General features: G+C 37.6%; 1 protein-coding gene across 1 annotated transcript in view; it reads left to right on the plus strand.

The window, feature by feature from the left end:
- The window catches only part of dpyda.1 (dihydropyrimidine dehydrogenase a, tandem duplicate 1), a 127864-nt gene that overhangs the window by 15630 nt on the left and 88528 nt on the right, over positions 1–23706 (plus strand). The window contains exons 3-5 of the mRNA XM_060870159.1: positions 7465–7547; positions 21336–21423; positions 22767–22928. Of these exons, the coding sequence (XP_060726142.1) occupies positions 7465–7547; positions 21336–21423; positions 22767–22928 (333 nt within the window). The remainder of the gene's footprint in view (positions 1–7464; positions 7548–21335; positions 21424–22766; positions 22929–23706) is intronic.

Raw genomic sequence — 23706 nt, forward strand, 5'->3', positions numbered from 1 at the left:
GTCTGCGGTGTGTGAGGAATAAAACAGCAGACGTCTTGTTATAGGAATATACGGGTAGATGAAATCACTGATACTTAGGGTTGGGTATCAAAAGGAATTTTCCGGTTCCGATTCCAGTTCCATTTCTGCCTTACGATTCCCGGTTCTGATTCCGATTCCATAATAAAAGAAATGTGAAAAATAATGCACAATACTTAAACAATTCCATTTGTGTTTATTAATCACTCTTTAAATATTTTAAACAGAGCATTTCAATTCATATCAATTTAAATAAATCCAACATCAAATCTAACATTCAGAATTACAACTTAGCAAAACAGTTAGCAATTTTCCTGAAGAAAAATTAACATGTCTGCTTTCTCTGGGAGAAGACGAGACCTTTCCTGGCTTATTGTATCTCCAGCTGTGGAGAAAACCCTCTCAGAGGGACTTAAGTAACGTTGGCTCCATATTCACAGATTCGAATTTCCCGAGTCAATAGCTCCTGACCTAAACACTCTTATTACACAAATAACGCCTCTTTTTTATAGTAATGTAGAGAGGCAGCTACAACCCAAGTTTCCTCAATATCAGCTTTCCTCTGCGTTGGACAAAATACATAAGTCTCTATGTGTGAACACCTAAGAGACAGATTCCAAGGGACCGTCAGCAAAGTGCAAAACCCGAAAAGCGAATACAAAAAACAGTCAATAACTTTACTGTAATACACTGTACTGTCACCAAACTCAGAACACACATCTCTGATGTCCTGATAGATGTACTACAACATTTATTTTCAGGAAATGTGTTTTTGTTTATTTTTTATGATTTTTCATAATATAAAAAAATCAATAGCTTTACTGTAATACACTGTACTGTCACCAAATTCAGATCACACATCACTGATGTTCTGATAGCTGTACTACAACATTTATTTTTGGAAAATGTGTGTTTTTTTTAATTTTTTTTTTTTTTTATGATGGGGTAGATTTGCTTCCTTGTCGTAGCTTTGGAAATTAATCCACACTTTAGACTTTTTTTAGACATGTTTAACACAAAGCGTACCTCAGCACAGCAGCGCGAGTGACTGATTTCTGTGGTAAGCTGCGTTAATTTGGTTGCGTGACTGTAAAACAATTAATATTCATGAGGTAAGACATGGCTATTTAAAGTGACCGCTCACAGACGCCCGTCATCTCATCGGAACCGCGTTTGGAACCGAAACTAAAAAATTTCACGCGGTTCCGGTTCCTGTTAAAAAACAGAAGCGGTTCTGAATAAGAACCGGTACTCGGTTCCCAACCCTACTGATACTTGAGCACCGATACTGGAGACTCCTTCCAAAAATGATTTAATAAGCATCCTCTAACAAAAGGTGTCCTATAAACCTTATCAACAATTACACTTAAAAAAAGAAACTGTTTACAAGGCCCCGGGGTTGATTAAACCTGATTAATGAAATGAATTAACACCTTCTGACCAAACAGAAAGAGTGTTTTAAACTTTAGACTGTTATCCTCTGTCTTTCTGTCTGTATAGTTATAGTTATGTGTTCTTGCCTGCTGTAGCAATGAGAACACACAGTAAAACAGTAAAACATTACAAGCAAATCCTAGAATAGATTAAACCTAGTAAATATGGCTCAAAATAGCATTAGTAATCATATATTTGGTTCGTTGCAATCTTATAATGAGAAATTGTTGATAAATCTGACTAGATTTAATATAGTTTCACGTGCTAAGATGTCATGTTCTTCAGTGTGTACCAAAACAATTAGCAATAAAACGCTTCAATTCATTTTAATTCCAACACATGGTGAGCCTTTACAGACAGTCCTGTTATCACTTATGTTGTAGCAGCTACAAGCAGTCATTCCTTCAGCGAGATCAACTTCTTTTTAACTCTTAAAGACATTCAAACAAAACAAAAAAAAAGAAATTAAAACAGCTTACTGAGAAACCAAGAAATGTGAACATTTATGTCATGAAGGCAGAAAGCTGTCTGAGAAATCTAAGAATCCAGCTTCTTATATTTAAATAAAAAATAAATATTCATTCATTCATTCATTCATTCATTTTCTACCGCTTATCCGAACTACCTCGGGTCACGGGGAGCCTGTGCCTATCTCAGGCGTCATCGGGCATCAAGGCAGGATACACCCTGGACGGAGTGCCAACCCATCGCAGGGCACACACACACACACACACACACACACACACACACACACACACACACTCTCATTCACTCACGCAATCACACACTAGGGACAATTTTCCAGAGATGCCAATCAACCTACCATGCATGTCTTTGGACCGGGGGAGGAAACTGGAGTTACTATAAAAGTCGTAGCATGAAGGCATGAATATAAACCTGTGCTATGAATTAAAGTTGACTCTACTGTCAAATCTACAGTTATGAAAAAAATGCATCACCACATTCTGACCACCGTATGATCAGATTTGAGAATTCAACAGTGTTGTTTTATAAATGAATTTACAATAGATCATCGTTCCTGAAATGCAAGGAATTAGCTTTGTTCGGCACTCATCAGATAGAGACGTACTCAAATAAAATAAATTGCACCCGATTTATTCTGATTTGGCCGTATTCACTTAATAAATAATAAACATGACTGATAAATTGATTTAATTAGAGGAGAATGATGTGTGCTGTAAATTCTACTGAAGGTTTTTTTTCTGAAGTTAATTTTTTTAGTATATATATATATATATATATATATATACATATGTATATATATATATACATATGTATATATATATATATATATATATATATTTAGTATATTTATCAATAGACTTTGCCTATCTTTCGGTCCTAAGTTGATGAACAGAATTAGGTATTTGGATGAAATACTCCCAAAAGCAGCTTCTAGTAGCAGAACCTCGGCACCGGACAGAAAACAGCGATGACTATTAGGAGGAAGGGCATGAAGAGTGCGCACACACACACACACACAGAAAGAGAGAGACAGTAACTCACTGTGGCTGTGGAAGTGACACACTTATCCTCTGGCCTGTATAGATGGCTTTTCTATCAGGAGGTATCTAACACTAGCACGCTGAGGGATGTTTCTGGGAGAGATTTAAGAGTGTACTGTTAAAGACAGAGAAGCCATACTCATTTCTTCCTCGCCTTCCTCTTTTTGTCCATGAGCAGGAAGAAAAAAACACCAGCTCCTGCATCTCACAAACATACCTTCCCTTCACTCTGTGCTCAGGGTAAGCCTCTCATAATGCAATCTGGAGCCTCGTTAAATTGGATTAGACCATACAGGCAGATTAATAAAACCATCCCGTCAGTAAACAGTGCCGTAATATATTCAAAAACAAAGGCACATCAAGTGTGTCTGCATCCCCCATCTCAGCACCTGCTGCAGAACTTGTACCTGTTTGTGTTTGGTAGATTATCTCTGACTCCAACCTGTGCTATTGGAGCAGAAAGACAAATATTGAGAAGCCTCTGGTCAGCTAATAGCTTCAACTCAAAGTGGGCTCTGTAAGGGATGATGCCTGTGGGGAAATGTTTCAAAATTACCTTGCTGACGACATGCCCCCAAGCCCAGAGGAGGGGAGTGAAAAATCCTAAGCACCTGAGTCCTGACAGACGAAGATAACAGCTGGCTATAGCCACCATATTTCTCCCAAACACATTTGGAATCTATGGACAGTCACTGTTCATAGATTCCCTATAAAATAAAGTTTACAGCCCCTCCAGCATTCGGGAGATTCCACGGAACAATTATGACGACGCTTCTGGGCCCAACAAAACTTATTTTAAGGATCAATAAAACAGTCATTGCTTTTTCTTTACGAAGAGGATAAATCTGCTTCACCTCAATCAATACTGGAAAACTGTATTATCGTCACCGGCTCCATAGAGTCAGCATTCTGATAAAGGACTTACTGGGTGGATTGGGCAATCGACACTGAGAAATGTATAGCATGAAATATAACACTCCACCAGCAATAATCTCTGTTTTACTGTGTGTTCTCATAGCTACAGCAGGCAAGAACACATAACTATAACTATACAGACAGAAAGACAGAGGATAACAGTCTAAAGTTTAAAACACTCTTTCTGTTTGGTCAGAAGGTGTTAATTCATTTCATTAATCAGGTTTAATCAACCCCGGGGCCTTGTAAACAGTTTCTTTTTTTAAGTGTAATTGTTGATAAGGTTTATAGGACACCTTTTGTTAGAGGATGCTTATTAAATCATTTTTGGAAGGAGTCTCCAGTATCGGTGCTCAAGTATCAGTAGGGTTGGGAACCGAGTACCGGTTCTTATTTACCGTAATTCTTTTCATTGGGAAATTCTAGATCAATCTGACTACATTTGGGATATTTTAACTTGCTGAGTTGTCATATTTTGCACTGTAAGAGAACTCAAACACTCAAACACTTCAGGACATGCTGGTATTGGAAAAATAATCAACTTCGCATGGCAGTCATGTGTTTTCATCTAGATTTAACAGTTATTATATTGCATAAGAGAAGTATAAAATCTCATCTAATACTTTTGTACATTTTGATCTCGATACAGTTTTAGCACAGCTTTTCAGTAGTCTGTGCCTGAACGCTGCAATGTTTCCTTTGTTGCTTTTATTTGAAGGGAAGAGATGCACAGCAATAGATCCAGTCGCTGCACTCTAATCTCTGCATGCGGAATCATTTCTTCTCGCGTAGAGCATTATGAATGAGGCTGCATCAGCACCGTTGCCAGGTTTATGTGCCACTGTTGAAGGGAAATATATTGAGTAAAATGAAGAATAAATGCACCACTCCATCACTCTCAGATAAAAGTAAATGGATCATGCCGCTAATAGTCCAGGAAGACAGATTGCTCATTAAACCATCTGAATGTTATAAAAAGGAGGTGATGAATTTTTTTCTCTTCTTTGGAATATATTAAGGCGTCCAAAAGAACTTTGTCTCACTTTATTCATTATGACAACTGTAAGAGTGCTTGTCAAATCAGTGTAATGATTTTATAGTGACATCACATTAAGACATGCACCAGCTACCCCTGCTCTTAGCCTCTCTCCCTTACGCTGTGGCCAACAGGGGGCGACGCTCACGGCAGCAAATAGCTTTTCGTCGTAGCAGAGTTAAATTAGTAAGTGAAAGACAGTGTAAGTGCAGTGGCTGTTACTTATCTCTAACACCCTGGCACCATTACATGCCACTTGATCAACCTGGCCATTGATTGCTTTTGCCTGATCCAATGCCAGCCTGCTGCTCCTGCACAGGATGCAGAGGAGGAAAGAGGGTGTTCAGCTTGGCAGGGGATGTAATAAGGAGGTGTTGTTGGGCTAGTGATCGATGGGTTTTATCAGCTGGAACACACAGATAGCCCTCACCCCTCACTCATAATCCCAGAGCTTTCCTCTCTCTACTCCCCTCTCATAGGATTTAGCAACAGCTCGAAGGATTAGACTAGCAATGCTTCCCTGTGTAAGCCATCCTGGTAGAGGGGAGGGAGATTACATGAATAATGTTGAGGTTTGATGTTAATAGAAACCCCTAATAAGTCTTTTTTTCCTCTCAGCACATTTCCATGCTTCTTAATGTACAGAGGAATACACAAAGGGTTTTTTGTGCCTCGCTCAGCTGGCTGTGCAAAGTACTGGTAGGCGAAAAATAATCTGAGTGGCTTTTACTCATAATGGCTGATTTGATTCTGTCATGAGCTTTCATTAAAGACATTTCCTCAAGTCACAGATATAGAAGCCATGGTGAATTGAATGCACTTTTGTTATTTGCTGCATAAAAGTCAGGGGGAAAAATACAACATGATGACGGAAATCCTCTTTTAAAAAGGCACATCGCATGCGTCACATGGTTCTCTTAATTAGTGCAATTTAAGCCGAACCTGAATTTTAAAAGGAGCGTTTGTCTTCAGACGGTCCGATCTGTCTTCACTTAGCCGTGACTTTGACTAGAAATAATGTGCTGTACCTTCTTGTCTGTTTGCTTCTATTTATTTGCTATAAAGATAACTGCAGGTCATTTCTTTTCTATTTACAAAATATTTTGTTACAGTTGACTTTTTTGATTTATGCTCCACATGACATACACAGTGAATCTAAAGGTTTTATTTTCCACGTCGCGCGTCAAGAATGTATAAATAATATTTTTGGAAGAATTGCAATCAATTGTAGTTTTCAAAGAGCATCTGATTGTGAACCGCCCACACAACATATTCCGTATAGAAAGTATAGCTCTCAGCTTCTGGATGCAGTATTATTATGTCACCCACGAGGCTTAACAGTGCAATAATTATCTTTTTCCCCATCATTGTGTTTTTAATATTTGAACAACTAGAAGCAAATACATTTGTTAATTCCACTCGATTAGATAAAGACATTGGAGGAGGATGCTGGGGGAGAATCACTTACTCGCAGAGTGCTTGGAATCATGCAGATTAGATATCAATATGAAATGCTGAGCATTCTGTTGTTGGAATATAAATGTATAAATGTGTTGTATAAATGCAACCTGCCATTGGCCTTTTTTGGAGTGGAGAAAACTGAGTTAGCTTTCTCCTGAATTAACACTACACATTCAATGTAGTCAGCAACATTGCTCGGCCGAAATTTATATTCGTATTAAGTCACTCTGTCAAGCCGTGGCTTTCATATATCAATATAAAGCTCTGAATTTGTCATGGTTGATGCGGTCATAAAGCAAAATTTAAAGTGACTTGAGCCACAACCAAGGCTGCTGTACTGTACAAAATGCACAGTTTCACAGCAATACATTTCCCAAAGAACCTGTAAATTCAAATCCATACAAGTATTACCGGATGCTGTAGTGCGTCTTTTGGTCAGCGCTTTACCACTGTGCAGTGCAGTTGTGTGCTTAGTGAGCAAGAGAGTGCAATAGGAGCTGTTGACTGTTTGTCAGTGAGGGTTATCAGAGATAATGACTCCTGCTCTTGAGTGTGAGAGGGGGATCAGGGTGTGTGCATGTGGGAGTGTGTGTTCTCTGTGAGAGAGGGACACAGTGTTTATCAGTGGAGCTGAGAGGTAAAAGCCTCCTCTCACTAATCACTCGCATGTCAATCCCAGCAGGCCTCGTTCCAGCCCTGCACTTACCTTCAGGGTCAGGGGCTGGAGAGGCCGATCGCCATGACAACAGCATGCCAGCCCCTCAAACCGCGACATTTTTGACTGTGGCACAAGTTGATAGTGTCACATTTAATGAAATGTGAAGGCCAGCCTGTGGAAGTAATGCCCTGATTTGCATATGGTTTAAAGGGATTGTCAGGGGAAAAGGAATCTTGGTCGCAATACTGGAGTGGATTATGTTCAGCGCGTGTGTAATAGCCCCGATCAATGAAACGCATCAGACACAAACAACCAAACAAGCAGCACTACTTCCTCTACTCATAATATCATCCTTGTTTCTTTCTCTCTCTCTCGTTCTTCCTGTCCATCTCTCTCACCCCCTCTCTCACACTCAGAGCTGCCTGAAGCTGGAGAACAATTTTGATGACATCAAACACACGACACTGAGCGAGCGCGGAGCACTTTGGGAAGCCATGAGGTAAGACACAGGTCGCCATGGAAACAATCACAGATGTGGCAAAGAGGAAGAGCATGAGTGTGTACGGTGCGGAGGCTAGTCATTCTTCATTACTGCAGGAACAAATGAGTTTATTGCTGCCATTTGGCCGCCATTTTTAAGATATTTATACTTGAGGGGAGGAGTCTTCCCTTAGGGCTGTGTGTCAGCGTCATGGCTACCTGTGGTGAGTTGCATTCTACCACTAAGTAATCACTTCAAATGGGCCTTATATACTCACGGACCAGTTATCACACTGCGGTGCACATTTCGGTCGCCCTGTACATTTTGTTACGTTTTGCTTGATAACCATCTTGGTACTATTGCACAGAGCAGTTCTAACATACAAGAGGATTTGTTTGCGCTTGGAGCTTTAAGTAGTAAAACTTTGTCCCTAACCTCATGCAATGAAGGGAAATCTTATAAATTTCTTACAAATTTCCTTGTTTTGAAGGTTTCCCATGCTTTGTCAAGCTTGTTGTTAATAGAGAAACTATTAGTATTGCATCTTTTCAAACCAAGTAGTGTGTTAAATGTGAATTTTCATCTGCTTTCATCTCATTGATCTGCATCACAAATGGAATTATGGAGTGCGTTAGGGAAGATGACCAAGAATCCTTAGTGTGCGGTGGCTGTCGCAAAATCTGCTTTAATCTCCTTAACTTCATTAAGAAAAGATAGAGGAGGATTACAGAGAACTGCATGTAAATGAGCATAATTCCTAGTGAAATTTAAACAGCTCAGAGATAAATACATCATCAGGGAGGCACAAACAGCTTCAAAATATCAACTAATTGAATTTTTTTCATGAAGATGTGTGTTTAGGAAGAACAGGCTAGTCTGAGATAATTGACTAAATTTATACTAACCCTAAATTTAAATGCAGTTCACAAAAAGGAAAACATTTTTGTTGCCATTGTTCAAAAAGATACTTTGATATTTGTTTTTTACAATGCAAACAAAACAAAAAAATACACAAAAATACGACAGTAAAAATAATGTATTCGTTTATGTATTTATATGGTATAAATTTATATATATATAAAATATGGGAATTTTGACCTCTGGCTCTTGTCCCCCCAGTGGACCAAGGTGGTATTGACTGTACATATGTCATTTGTGTGTGTCTGTGTGTGTGTGTGTGGGGGGGGGGGTTTAAATGTAAAGTAACTTCTTAAAAATGAAACGTTATAATAGAAATAAATGTAATAAACCTGACATTTGATTGAAACTTGTTCAACAAAACCCCACCTGAAACATTCTTATTTCAGATGTTTTTGAGTGATATTCATGTGTACATAGGAAATCTTTGATATCTTTTCGGCGAAGTGTGATGAGTTTTGTAAAGAATTGATTGAGCAGCCCTTTTTGTGGAGCTGTATTGTAGCTTGTATCAGCATATTTTCTCTTTATCAGTGTTGTTAATGTGTTACAGCTGTGCCTGCATTTTTAACTGCTGTTAAAAAGGTTACGCTCATATTCATATCCCAGAGAACACATTTGAAAGCTTATTGCTTGATGTAATAGTTGTAGTGCCACAGCAACTGTACATAGATTCCATAGAAATAAATTTAGCATTATTTTGTGATTTTCCTTTTTTTAACAAGTACTGCAACCCAAATATCAACCTTGTCAAACCTTTTTAAATATTTATATTTATATTTTCCACATAAAATATGTTATCCTTTAACAACGTGTACTAGCATAAAGTGCCCGGTCTCAGTCTCATCTGTCAGCCAATGTTTTAACACCAACGAGATGAAAATCAAGCATTTCAGCCAGGAGTCTTATATTGATGAACCACCATGATTAAGAATCACTGTGATCTGTAACAGCCTCCTGTTTATCAAAAATAGTGGCAAAGAAAAACATAGTCAGATAAAAATATATATAAACAAAAGTACTTACCAATAAATACCAGTAGAATAATTCTAATATAATACTAAAGTAATACATAATGAATTTAGAAATGTATATGTATATAAAATATGTACATAGAAATATATGTATCTTCTATTTAATAGATGTTCATTTGTTGAGCATTTTTTTTCATAACTATCTCTCTCTCTCTCTGTCTATCTCTATCTATCTATCTATCTATCTATCTATCTATCTATCTATCTATCTATCTAGCTATCTATATCGTTCCCTCTCTCTCTCTCTCTCTCTCTCTCTCTCTCTCTCTCTCTCTCTCTCTCTATCTATCTATCTCGTTCCCTCTCTATCTATCTATCTATCTATCTATCTATCTATCTATCTATCTATCTATCTATCTATCTATCTATCTATATACTGTATATACAGTGATACAACACTGCAGGTTCAGCGCGCAGCCTTATTTATGTCATTCAGTCTGAAATACACAACTGAGAATATTGAGAGTTGCACTATGTGGAATGCAATGTTTTGAACACCAGTCATCTTGTTCACACTTCTGCTCAGCAGGAGGTCTAACGATTTATTTATATCCATGATTTGTATGTTCCAGTTAATGTGTGGTGATTAACACAGAAAGAGACAAGAAAGAGAGTATGTGTGGTGGCAACTAGCCTGTGATGAAGCATGTAATGTGCTGTTGTTATGGCAGGGCTGTGTGTCCTGTTCAGACTGGGAGGTAGAGGAGATTGGCAGAGATGGAGAAGGTTAGTCTACTCATTTGTATTTGTTTCAGGTTGTTCCGCCTGTAACTGTGCGGATATGAGTCTGTGACATGACTTTAATTGCCAGAGTTAACAAGGTTAGCTACACTTCGCCAATTTCATACTACACTCATATCCTGCACATTCAGAATGAATATCCGTAAACTTTCACCCAAAGGCACATGGTGGAGAATAAATGTGGCCAATTGCTTTAATTATCTGCTGATTACAGAGGAAAAAAACAGTGTTGCTTCTCTCTCTGTTTCTCTCGTGTCATTGGTGTTTCCCTGAGAATACAAAGAAATGCACTATTTCAATAACTATTAAATAATACTAACAAAAACTTATTACAAATTATTATTATTATTATTATTATTATTATTATTATTATTATTATTATTATTATTATTATTGGTAGTAGTAGTAATATGTAAAAACAATGATTCAGACCCAGGCAGGAATTCCTTTCAGTTGCATTGTTTACAAATCTCACCACATGGTCATTTTCAAATCATAAACTGGGATATGTAGATTTTGTAGAATATGTTTCCACTGCAAGTCTGTGTATTTGAGAATTTAGAGTATTTTCAGAATAAAAGCAGAATAACAGGAGGTTTAGCAGAAGGTTGAACGGACGCTCCCCTGCATCACCAAGTTTAAAAACACAGAGGATCCATAGCATTATTAAGGAATTAGGAAGAGATGGTGCTGCTCACAGGGGTCTGCTTGAAGACCACCAGACCGTGTGAAGTAAAGCCGTGTCTTTCCTGCATCAGTGCTAGGACACAGAAAGCGTCACAGAAACAAAGGGGTTCCCTGAAAGAAGCTTTGGCAGTGACATGCCAGTCTACAGTCTATATGCCTCGGGGTTTAACATGACACACACTCATCTTCTATTCTTCTCTTATATATTACTGAATTTCTTTCCAATATTCTATCCCGCGTCACATCAAACTCGCAGCGTTTGTGAGTCCATCAGTCAGTGGACACAGCTCTGAATTTGAAATTTTTTCTTTATTGAAATCCAAGGACAAGACTTTGTGTTTCTTCTTTTCTTATTTTTTCATTCTTATACTATTTGCCATTCGGGTTTTACTAGATAGGCATTTTTTGTTGTTGTTAAGAATCATTCAGGAAAATAAAATGAACTATAAAATGATTTTAGGGATGGGGCAACACCGCAGACAAACAAACAAACAAAAAAACAAACAAACAAAAACAACAGATAATTTCTCATAGACAAATGCACCAAGCCTTATCTATTAAAATCACTAAATATAGCATTACTAAAACGTAGTTCTATACATCTTTAATCTAGAACTTAATTTCAAGCAAAATTAAAAGAGTTTTGTTCTATAAGCTATTGTTTATTTGTCTAAAGATGAAGACAATTGAAAAATAAAAAAGGGCTAATAATCATATATTTGGTTAAGTGTAATCTGATGAATTGGACTAAATTCAAGGTATTTTTACTTACTAAGTGTTTTTGCAGTGTAATAGATTCTATGCCATGTTCCTCTGCTCTGAACCCTGCAGTGTTGCATACAGTACTCTCGCTTTCTCTCTGAGCGTTGCATTGGCTGCAGTTACAATTTGTCACTGAAGGTTGGTCAGCTCTCCCTAAATGAAAGCTCATGATGCACGTACGTGTGTAGCCACCGTCATGTGTCTGTGCTTTGATTCACTCTGATTGTACAATGGGCCGGGTGGCGGCCATCGTTAACCTCGGTGCCACAGCTCGGTGTGCGATGGACTCACCAGGGGAATACTGTGCCCTTAAAGCCTCCCCACACCACATTCAACAGACATCAAAAAATTTCAATTGAATTTCAAAAAAGCCAGGACCTTTAGGGCAATTTTTGTGACCTTTGTCTGTGTACCATTGTTGGTGATCAGTCATATTTATTCTCAACCCCTACACAGAAATCAAGGCTAAAACCTTGCATTCAAAATCATTTGAGATTCTCTCTCTCTCTCTCTCTCTCTCTCTCTCTCTCTTTCTATCTCTCGCTCTTTTTAATATTACTTATAAAGTTGTACGCATATTAGTCATGTCATTTTTTATTTTTTTATTCATATAAAAGGCCCAAGGATGATGCTATTTATTTTTGTGGTCCAGGTTTCTGTTCAGTATTCTAGCCTCAGCAGAGAGTATTATAATATCCAATGCCATTTGATATGGTACTCGTGAATGAAATGCGTGTTTCTATAGTATTGTAATGTTGGTACCTATTTGATTGTTTGAAAGGCGGATGTTATTCTCTATTTGCTTATTGAGCTTATCCACAGTAGGAGGCATTCTCTGTTCTCTATTTGCTCGTCTGCTTAGTATTTCACAACTAATAATTAGCGTTTTAGGGTGTGTGTGTATCTGTGTGTGTGTGTGTGGGTTGGGTGTGTGTGTGTAGAAGGTGGCCATGGTCTGGCATGCAGGGTGGGAGAAGGTGTGAAGTCCTCAAGCTCTCACTGCTGTGTGTCCGGGTCAAGACGCTCACCTCGGTATTTGCCTCCCCTCATTATCTGTGTGCCAGTACTGATCTCAGGTCAGACCAGAGCCACTAATGGCCAGATTGGGCCAGATTACCGCTGATGAGGCTTGTGAGCTCACATACTGCTCTCTGCTGTCCTCTGCAGTTAAGACATGATTACAATCACTGCACCGGACACTGTTCGCTCAGTTGCCATAAAAAGCTCATCAATAGGCAGTTACAATAAAGAAGCTATTAATAGGCCGTTCTTAATAGTGCTTTCTTTTTTACTTGAAATGATCACTAGCTGGGTTTAACTTGTTTAATCACTGCATTTGAGATTTGTAACATATTTGTTAGATGTTTTGCAGATTTAAGTATCTTTTTATCTCGTAGGATTAAGTTTTGCAGAACATGCAATCTCTGGCATGAGATAAGCTCAACAAGTCTGCTGTATTTACAGGGCAAATAAATGACATTTGAGAACTGCTGGTAAAAAAAAATGTCTGTTTTCCCTTGGTGCTGTGGGAAGTCTTAGGAATTGACTTTAATTGGTTAAAAGCATGACTGGTGAAGCAATTAAAATGACAGGTGAACCTGTGAGGTGGGTATGTTCCTTTAACCTCACCTGTCGAATTTGACATGTCCTAAAGCCTTCTCCACATGTTACCATGGCAGCATTGTATTTAATTTCATTTAACTTTTCAGGCTTGAAAAACTCATTGAATGTGTTCTCAAGATCTTTATTATTTCCTCTTTAGCAGGCCATTTTATTTGTTATAATTAGGTCTTTAAAGGTGGTAGAAGAAGGATATTTTCAGGATTATCGGTGTAGGCAATTCCAGCTTTAAGGAAGTGACATTTGGTCTTTAATGTGCAACCCACAAAATGTACTGATTAAGCATTTACCAAACAATTTTGCTCGTATTCTACCACACACACACACACACACACACACACACACTCAAATTTAATTACATTTTCACTCAGCAGAGGCTTACCAAATTAAATTCTCCTCTGGATGGAACTGGAAATTTTGGGCCATTGCACTTTTTAGAGTTTTAGAGTCTAAATCAGAAATCATAACATCTACATTGAGATAAGAATTATATTTTGGAAAGTATATACACTCAATTACAAAAAGTTTGTAAAGAATAGAGTCTTGTGCTTTCTGTTTTGGATGTGACAGAGTTTTTAACACATAGATTGTGTAATGTTCATGATTATATAAAGTTCTATCCTAAACTATCGGGTGAAGATGTGTGCTCAATATGTGGGAAATAGTATTAAATGGAATTCTGGATGTAAATTAGGATTTTTGCAAAGGTTATTTTTTATTACAATATTGCAGCTGTGAGCCTCTGAGTTTTGGCAGAAGGAGTGAATTTGAAGTGATATCCTTGACTAGGTTAATGTCAGCATGAACGGTGTAAATGCTTAATATCATAAGACTATTCCATTTAAGGGGGCTTCATCTTCACGCTTATTCATTTCAGCCCCGATAAAATGATCAGTCAATCTTTATTTAACTCAGTTAAATTCCATTAATCTTATATTCTCTTTTTCAAAGCATAAAAGCTGACAAAAGCAGTGGTGCTGCAGTAAAATCCCCAAATTGTCCCCTGATTGCTCGGCTGAAACTGAACTATATTGCCGAGGGCAAAGCTTTCCTGAATCTTTGCTCATGCCATAAGTCCGCTCGGCACATGCTGCTCTCTGTCTGCTCACTGCTGCTGGATGCTATTTTAAGACATTTACATGGATTTGTTTATGGTGAAGTAAAAGTCCCAGCTCCTTTGTAAAGACCTAGTCTGACTGACAATAAGTAATAGATATGGAAAATGCATTTGATAACCTTTGTTAGGCTTAGTATTTGGCGTCACTAAAAAACATTTCTTAATTTAAATGTTTGAAATGAGTAACATTTTATTGAGTTAACGTTTTTGTACATCCAACATGATTTGATCACAGTTTTTTTAAAAGCCCTGAATAAAACCAAACACTGAGCTTTATGCCTGAGCTGAGAATCGAACCCACAATGCTGGTTTGGAGCAGCAGACACATTATCACTGTGCTATTCTACTATGAATGTTGTATTACTTTACTGAATAATACTATAATACTATAGTTTCCATCAGTTCCAACAGCCTCGTTAGCTGTCACAATGTAATTGGTTTACGTTAATGCTATGTGAATCGATCACACTCACACGCTCTACATCGTTCGTTCTAGTAATTAGAAACCTGTTTATTAAATAAAGTTTATATAAGCATTGAAATCATGTTTTGTTGAGAAATATGTAATCTGTACATTTTTTTTTTTCCGTTCCGGTGCAGCACCCAAATCATGTTATGTTGTATAGGACACTTGAGGATAGGTGGAACGATGGTAATGATCATTTAAATTTAATTTGAGTTTCAAGGCAACTGACCAGCGAATCCTGTCATATTTCTGCTGTATTTTACCTAATTACTTAAAAATCCAAGCAAATCCATTACAAAATACTATGTGAAAGTAGCATAGAAAATTCAACGTGATTGGATTCACTGTTTCAGAGCTCCAGTTAAATAAATGTTATAGTGTCCCTATCAAGCTCAATGAAAGTTACCACAGTCGTGTGCTGAATGCATGTCACACATCTTCACAGTCAACTTTGTGTTAGAACAGTGAACAAAACTTTCACAAATAACCAAAAAGTACAAATAAGCATAATTTAATGGTTTATGAGGATTTGTTTTTGTTTGAGTTAATATCTAGAGACTGTGCTAGAGCATCATTCCAGTAACTCAGCTAGTCATGTTTACAACTAGCCTTTCCACTCTACCACCTCTTCCCACACATAAAGCTCATAAATGTTTCTTTAACCACACTTTTATAGTTACAGGTCTGAGAGAATGTTGGTACTGCACTATACCAAACTTCAAGCCTTCATGCAACATTTTTGGACTGAAATTACAGCACAGCAACAACACTGGACAAGAGCAAGTAGCCTAGCAACAAACTAGCCAGTGGACAATAGTGAGTAGCCTAGTGACAAGCTAGGCCTATAATGTTAGTGATGACTCTAATCTTGATGATTACCTTCTCAGAACAGAGATTCGTATGATCAGTTTTATAGATTTAAACAAGTACTGTGTGGGTATATTAACCGAACTAAAGCCAAAAATAGAGAATAGGGACTTTACACAGTTCATGGTGTGAGTGGCTATATTGATTTGACACCACTTCGTAATTTTTGGAAAAGAACTGGAATTTAGAGAAGGCGACAAGTAGAATATTCAAGATAAGGCTGCGTTTTTTAGTATTTTTACTTGATTGTAGAAAATTACAAATGTAGAAAATTTTTCTATGAAACAACTTCACTCAACACCATGTCTGTGGATGACTTATCGATATAATTATATTTCCCAACATATTTGCACCACATATGTGCACGTGTGTTTCCACCATAAGTCTCGGCTGTGCTTTTCTCCCACATGCTAACAACAATTTATTACTCTTACAACGTTTCTTACAATTTTACTTCGTAGTAGTAACTGATCATAGTGAGCATTAACAGTAGTTTTATTTCGTATGGATTAGTTCAGATTAGTTTGTATTATTGTTTGATTTGATAGTGGTAACAAATCCTGGTGCAGTGCTGCTCGGTATTTGTTTCTAGTTGTTTTTCTTCCCATTAGATAAAATGTTGGTCTGTATTACTTATTGAACTATTAATATAGACTGGCTGATGTATAATTTGTATAGTACACACATATTCATTCTGGCCGAATGAATGCATACACACACACACTTCTTAAACACTCTACAGGTCTCTATCAGTATCTTTCTCTTTGGTGTGTGCAGCTGTTGGTTCTGTCATATGGTCAATGAGGGTCAGTAAGACAGTGACAGCTGTGACGGGTGCTGTTCTAACCCCAAGAGCATGCTGTAATCTCACCTTGGCCGTCTTCCCCTGAGCTGCACTCACATCATTACACACGGGCCCACAGCTGCGTCTACCACCGGCACTAGAAGCACTATACACTACAGTATATGTGGCATCTGTGTGAAGTACAATGCAATGATGTTATAATGTAAGATGCAATGATGTTATAATGCAGATGTCATTGTTTTATTTATATAAATAAATAGCACGTGAAATAGTCTCATTTCTTTTGTAATGAACTCATTTGCTATTGTGTGAATTCATCTAATAATTTTAGTCAGGCTTAGATTATAAATGAGCTCAGACAAGATTCAAGAAAATATATAAAAGTAACAATCACATTGTAAATTATGATGATTCGTATGTTTTGTTTAAGGGTGGGGCTAAAAGATACAAATTAAAATAATTATGCCTGACTAGAGGCGAGTAATCAGGAAATGTACTGATTTTACTGGGAACCATATTCTGTTAAATATTTTGCCTAGAAGAGCTAACTTTATCACAGTTTTCTCCATGATAACATCCTTTAGCTAAGATTAGTTAAGTAATACTTTATTTGTACAGTCTGTTGTAGACACTCTATACACAATCATGAAGAAGAAAGTCAACTCATTCTGAACAACATGCCAAAATATGTTTTACTTTTTGCCATGCAACTAAACCATGCAACTAAATCTGCGATAGAACTCTCATCAGACTCTGCGATCTACGTGTGATCTACATCACATGTTACAGACTAGACAATCCAAATAAAGCAAAAGGGTGAAGTTGATGATATACAGATTATCTAATAAACATCAGCAACCAAAACCAAAAAAATAAGCTGAAAGAAAAAAAGAACATGTCTGTACAGTGTGTATGGATTATACACTAATCCTCATCAGTCAGTTGTTAACAGGCAGGTAGATTGGATCAGGAGTCAGCAGAATGGTTTGTGTCTATGCTGACTATTTATTAAGCATTCATATTTAATTATTTTACTTTACCTCTTTAACCCTCAAACCGCAAGGGCTAGAGCATATTTGCATCATTATTATTTTATGTTAGCATTATATATATATATATTATAACATTATATATTATGTTAGCAATATTATCTGAACCTGTATCACTGCTGTTTGCTATTGTTATGATTATTATTAGTAGTAATAGTATTAGTAGAACTACCTCATGGCACATTATAACTGCTTCCTTCTCACGTTCTTGCACAGTTGTACAATATGTAGGTGCCCTAATGTATAATGTGCCTTAATGTCCCTCCCCTCCTTAATAGACTTCTGTTTTTTTCTCATTGTATTATTTTATTGTATTTATGTTTACCTGTGAATGTTGTCTTTTGCCACTACTGTAATGCTGCAGTTTCCATTGTTATCAATAAAGTGTCTAGCTAGCTAGCTAAACCTTAAACCTAATTCAACCCTTATATCCCCACTTCTGGAAAAAACAAACTGCAGCTCATAATTATGTACATCCTATATTAGCTCATTTTATTTCCTAGGGGTTTTTGGAAATTGGAGAAAATCTTTCAAAACTTATGAGGTTAAAAAGATCGAAACATTTCCCACCCAACTAAATAAAGTACTCATCAGGGTGGTTTGCAACAGCCATTTAGTATAAGAATCAGGAAGAAAAAAATGTGTGGGTGTAGCAAAGTGTGCAGACGCTTTAAATAATTTATTTGCAGTATTTGTAATGCAGTAAAGAAAAATACAGAAAATTGGTTATTATGGTAATAGTGTGATATTCAAATAGCATTTATAAGCCTTATATATATATATATATATATATATATATATATATATATATATATATATATATATATATATATAGTTCTTAAAGCATTTTAGCATCTAAAAAAAAGAAACCCTTATGTGACCTTAACATTTTAATCAATATTCGATTACATTTTAGTGACACAAAATATCATTAGTAAAAGAAACTTGTATTATACAGTTGTTTCAGTCGGAATGTTATAATGTATATTTACTGTAACTAGATTTTATTCCACATTGACCGAATTCTAGTCAGTGTTATCAAGTCAGTGATGGTATAACAAGGGCAAGAATTATTTAAGTTTCTTTCAAGCAGCATTATTAATCATTACATAATTACAATATGTGTGATTGTTCCTTAAAGCATGCTTCTAGATAGGACACTCCTTTTTTCATCCTGTAGAAACTGAATTTCTTTGACGTATAAGGCCATTTTCCAAAGATTATGAATCAAATAATTCGCTTCTCGACAGAAGACTATATTTCCGACTGCTTTTTGAGACAGAAGATTTTTTTAAAAAAAAGAGCAATCATTACAATTGCAGCGTCTCTTCGGCCGGATTTTGTTGATTCTGCTTTCAATTGCAAACACCTTTGACTTAATAGAATTAGTGAATCACAAATTAGCTACCTGCACACACTGAGCGCCTGTACTACCTCCACTCATCACACAAAGCAATCAAAGGCTTTGATTATTAGTCAATCCAAAATATGAAAAGAGGGAGAAGAGAGACGGAAAGAAGGGCAGCGGAACAAATCAGTTTGTAGTGCTCCGCTAATCAACAGCTCCTTCATATTCAGCAATGCTTATTGCACGATTGTTTGGATACATTGAAAAAGCATGTGTACATCGAGCTATTTGATTGCATTTTGCAGCACAAAGCACTGGTGCTCTAGCTAATGCACTCCGCAGCGAGCCACTCTTTTCTGGAGTGCGGCTTGTCGTGCCAGCTTCAATTGCTGTGACCTAGAGCAATTCTTGAACAAATAAGATTGCCTTTGTGTGCGCATTATTTTCTGTTGACATTTTGCTAAGCACTTGGGCTACTGGCCATGGGAGATAGGTAAGGACCTGAAATGTGTCTGTACCCAGTGTCTTGAATGTTACCTTGAGAAAACGAATAAGAGAACCAGTAGGAATGGAAGTCTACTCTGAACAGTGTGGAATATTTTGTTGTCTCTTGCCTTTTTTTTTTTCTTTGTTTATTCCAGGCTTTTTTTTTTATTTTTTTATTTATTTATTTATTTACTTATTTATTTATTTTTTCATTTTTTAAAGAAAAGAGCAAAAAAGCTCACAAATCAACTGAAGGTGCCCTCACACTTATTTTTACTTCAATCTCTGAGATCTCATCTTTATGAATGTTTTTGTACCATTGACCTGCTTGAGAATGGCTTCACACACTCCGGGTCTGAATGAAACAAAATTTCATTTTAAGGTCATCAATATTATTCATGATATACTACAGTAGTCCAGTTCTAGCAAACTTTGAATAATGCACTTGTTCAACATGAGACAACCTTATAACTGACTGTTGGAGGGAGGGAGGGAGGGAGAGAGGCGGGGGAGAGAGAGAGAGAGAGAGAGAGAGAGGGAGAGAAATATTTATGCAGTTATGGCTCTATATCTTCCCCAAGCTTCTCGGTGTGTACTCTCCGTATTAATCATGCTGGAGGAGATAAGAGGCCTGACACTAGCCAGCGTCCTCCGAGCCTAGCTTTCTTACTTTAACAGCATGTGTGCTCCTCGGCAGAGACTCAGCGTGGCTCGTGCTTTCTCTCAGGCAAACACTGCTGCAATATCCATTATGCCAGAGGCCAAGGATAATTTATTGTCAAATAAGGAAAATGGATCAACACTAATGTCACTTGATGATCAACCACCCAGGTTTAATAAAACATAGCGATGGTGGTGCGCGATGCTGTGTGCCGGCGTCTCCTGTCTCCACTTCTCTCTACCTGGCCACAGCACTGTGGTAATTACCCTGCTGTCACTGTGATAAGTGGTATTAATGGCAGCCTTGTGCACTTTAACCCGCACTGAGCTCCCAGCATTGGGAGATTATTACACCCAGCCAGCTGTAGTGTATGCTTTTGTGTTGCTGTGTGTGTGTGTGTGCATGTGTGTATGGGGTCCACAATCTGATGGAACAGGTTTTGCTCCTCCTCTTTTTATGCATATGCTATATGCTTTCTCCTTATGCTTTATGCTGACCCCCTGCCAGCCTCACTCTCTCTCTCTCTCTCTCTCTCTCTCTCTCTCTCTATCTCTAACACTGTAACAGCCTGTAAGTCATTTCTTCATGATGTCTTCTTTCTCTCTCTCTCTCTCTCTCTCTCTCTCTCTCTCTCTCTCTCTCTCTCTCTCTCTCTCTCTTTCTCTTTCTCTTTCTCTCCTGTCTCTCCCTTAAAGGAGAACGCTCTGTTCCAAACTGGTGCTACATCATCTGAAATCATTAGTGTGGTGAGTTAAACAGCTGTGTGTGTTTTTAAATGTGTAAACTAATGAGTGCATGCCAGCAGCAGGAACGGGGCCCTCCCTGCCACACGCCTCCTGTCACACACACTCACCACCACAAGCAAAACATCCATTCTGATTGGCCATGAATATTTAATTATCCCTCTCCAAATTATTGTATTTATCATCGCAAACCTGTTTGTCATTGTCACCAATATGGCGATGTTGAGCTGCAGTACATTCGCTGGAGGATCATTCCCCAGGAGGTGGAGCTGGACATTTTCTTTTCACAAGCAGTGTGGTTGTAAATTAAAGTAACGGCCAGCCGGAAACATTAAGAGGCTCCAACTTGCCAGTATCACCTCACGGTGCTAACCTAGTGACCTATCTGTAGTCCAAGTGGACCAGCATTTTTATTTTTTTTTACACTAAATAGAGCTATTTTAATGAATAGCACACAGAATAGTCACACCATATATGCTTTCTGTTTTCTGTGTGCTAACAGATGCCTAAAGTGTGCAGATGCACCTTGTCAGAAGAGCTGCCCCACTAATCTCGACATAAAGGCTTTTATCACCAGCATCTGTAACAAGGTAATCACTGTTTTTATATTTTATATTCTACTAATAACTAATTACCTGCTGTTTCTCCACATCACTCCTCAGCGGAACTGAGGCCACATTTATTTGCATGGCTGTGTACTGGATGTAGCAGCTCGCTTACACTGTTTATTCATTCATCATCACTGACAGCTTTATCCTGATTTGTATATATTTTGGGAAATGTTATGAGTGGGTAGAAACAAAAATAAAATAACTCTGGTAGTTCGTGCGATTGGAATAAAATCTCTCTCTCTCTCTCTCTCTCTTTCTCTCTCTGTCTCTCTCTCTCTCTCTCTCTCTCTCTCTCTCTCTATCTTACACATATATCTTACACACACCTCTGTCTCACTTCACTTTTCAAGTGTCAGAAGAGTTTCCTGAAATCGACAAAAAGTTTTACAAAACCGTGAAATCTACTAATTTAACATAACATCAATGAAGTGTTTCTACTTTTTATTTTAACCGTCATATTAAATCTCAAATATCTCAGAGAATTTATGTTGAATACCAAAAAAAGAATAAAGTCTGCCTTTTCTATTTTTTTTTTTTTCATGTCTTTTATTTCATTATTTAAAAGAAACTGAAAGGTATGAAGATATTTGATCCTATTTTTTCATCTAACCTTGATGATTTCAATGGTATAGAAATACATGGACACTCTCTTTTTCTTTGTTGAGCTCTTTTATTATTAGATTGATAAATATTTTTGTTCTGTCAAAGAGTGAAATTTGACATTTAGAATATTGACAGAAAGCAGACAATCCCTGATGTTCAGCAGTAGGTTTCAATAAAGTTTTTTTTTTTTTTTTCTTTGAGATGCTTTGAACAAAATAGGTTGTCATTTGCACACTTGACCTTCAAAATCTTTTCAGAGCTGTAGTGTTTCAGGACTTTCACTGGCTTCACACTGCACATTTAGCCATCAGTCAACCATTAAAGCTTAAGACCAACTTATATAATGAACATGAAACAGCTTTTTGAAAAATGTTCTCTCTAAATGCCACCTGGAACCCACCGTTATACAGTCAAGGCTTGTGCCATTCAATGCATTTTATCAAATTTACAAAAAACATTTTTTGGCAGCTTCGATTCAAGGTTATCTAAAAGCAGTGCTATTTCTCCGTTCTGCTACTTTTTAATATGTTTGACTATCAGAGAAAACTTTTGTTGCTGTTCCGCGCTCACAGCCTCTTAGCAAAAACGCATAAGTAAAGAGAAGAGAAGGACCTACTGACAATGCAGCATTATTGATGTTTTTTATAGCACGCTTTGCATGAGGCACTGTTTCAAAGACTTGGGTCGTTGTGTTTGAGTGTTCATCTGTCATTCTATAGAACTATTACGGGGCAGCGAGGACGATCCTGTCGGACAACCCGCTGGGCCTGACATGTGGGATGGTGTGTCCCACCTCAGACCTGTGTGTGGGTGGCTGCAACCTCTATGCCTCCGAGGAAGGGCCTATCAACATCGGAGGACTGCAGCAGTTTGCTGTTGAGGTATGGCAAAAAAATCTTTAAGCAGCATGAAAAAATTCTAACTATACACGTAATACCTTCGAAAATCAATGAAGTGCATTTCATATTCCTAACTGCTCACAGTTCCCTATACACAGGCCAGAGCTTGGCATTTTAACTAACTGAACATGATATTTATTTATTTTTTTCCATTATGAGAAACGATATTTTCGTGTACGCTAAGAGCCTAAGCAGCAGCACAAGAATGATATTTCTGTGTACGGATTCTTCTGTGTATGGATATCAGTTATGTTCCTGTTTTCTGTTTTAGAGTGTATTTTACAGCTGGCTTTTGCAGTAGCTCAGTGTTGGACAAGCAGTAAGTTCTCCACGCTCTGTTTAGCTCACATAAGCCATGATGGAGTGACAGCATGATCTACGCATGCTGTATTAATGGGGCCTCTCAGCCCTTTGTTATGGCCGCAACAGAAGCTCGGGTGCACGGTGACTGTCACCATCTACCATAACAGTCATAATTTTTCCTGTGCCTTTCCTTAGCAGCTGAGTCCTCTTCTGTGATAAACATCAAGGAGGGGAGGGGACGGGAAGGGACGGGAGGGGGGCATCACTTTAAAGCAGCACAGCTGAGATGCTTTGGTCTGCCGTAAATAGATTTCCACAGAGATTTGCTTACTGTCATTGGCTGTTCCTTGTGTGCCGTGACTGTTATCAGCAATGACAGCTTTTATTGTAAACCTTGAGGTTTTTAAACTGCTGTATGTAGAATTTGTTTGATCATCTGTCGCCTTGTTTTCTCCCA

The sequence above is a fragment of the Tachysurus vachellii genome, chromosome 5 (genome assembly GCF_030014155.1).
Source record: "Tachysurus vachellii isolate PV-2020 chromosome 5, HZAU_Pvac_v1, whole genome shotgun sequence".
NCBI classification, from domain to species: domain Eukaryota; kingdom Metazoa; phylum Chordata; class Actinopteri; order Siluriformes; family Bagridae; genus Tachysurus; species Tachysurus vachellii.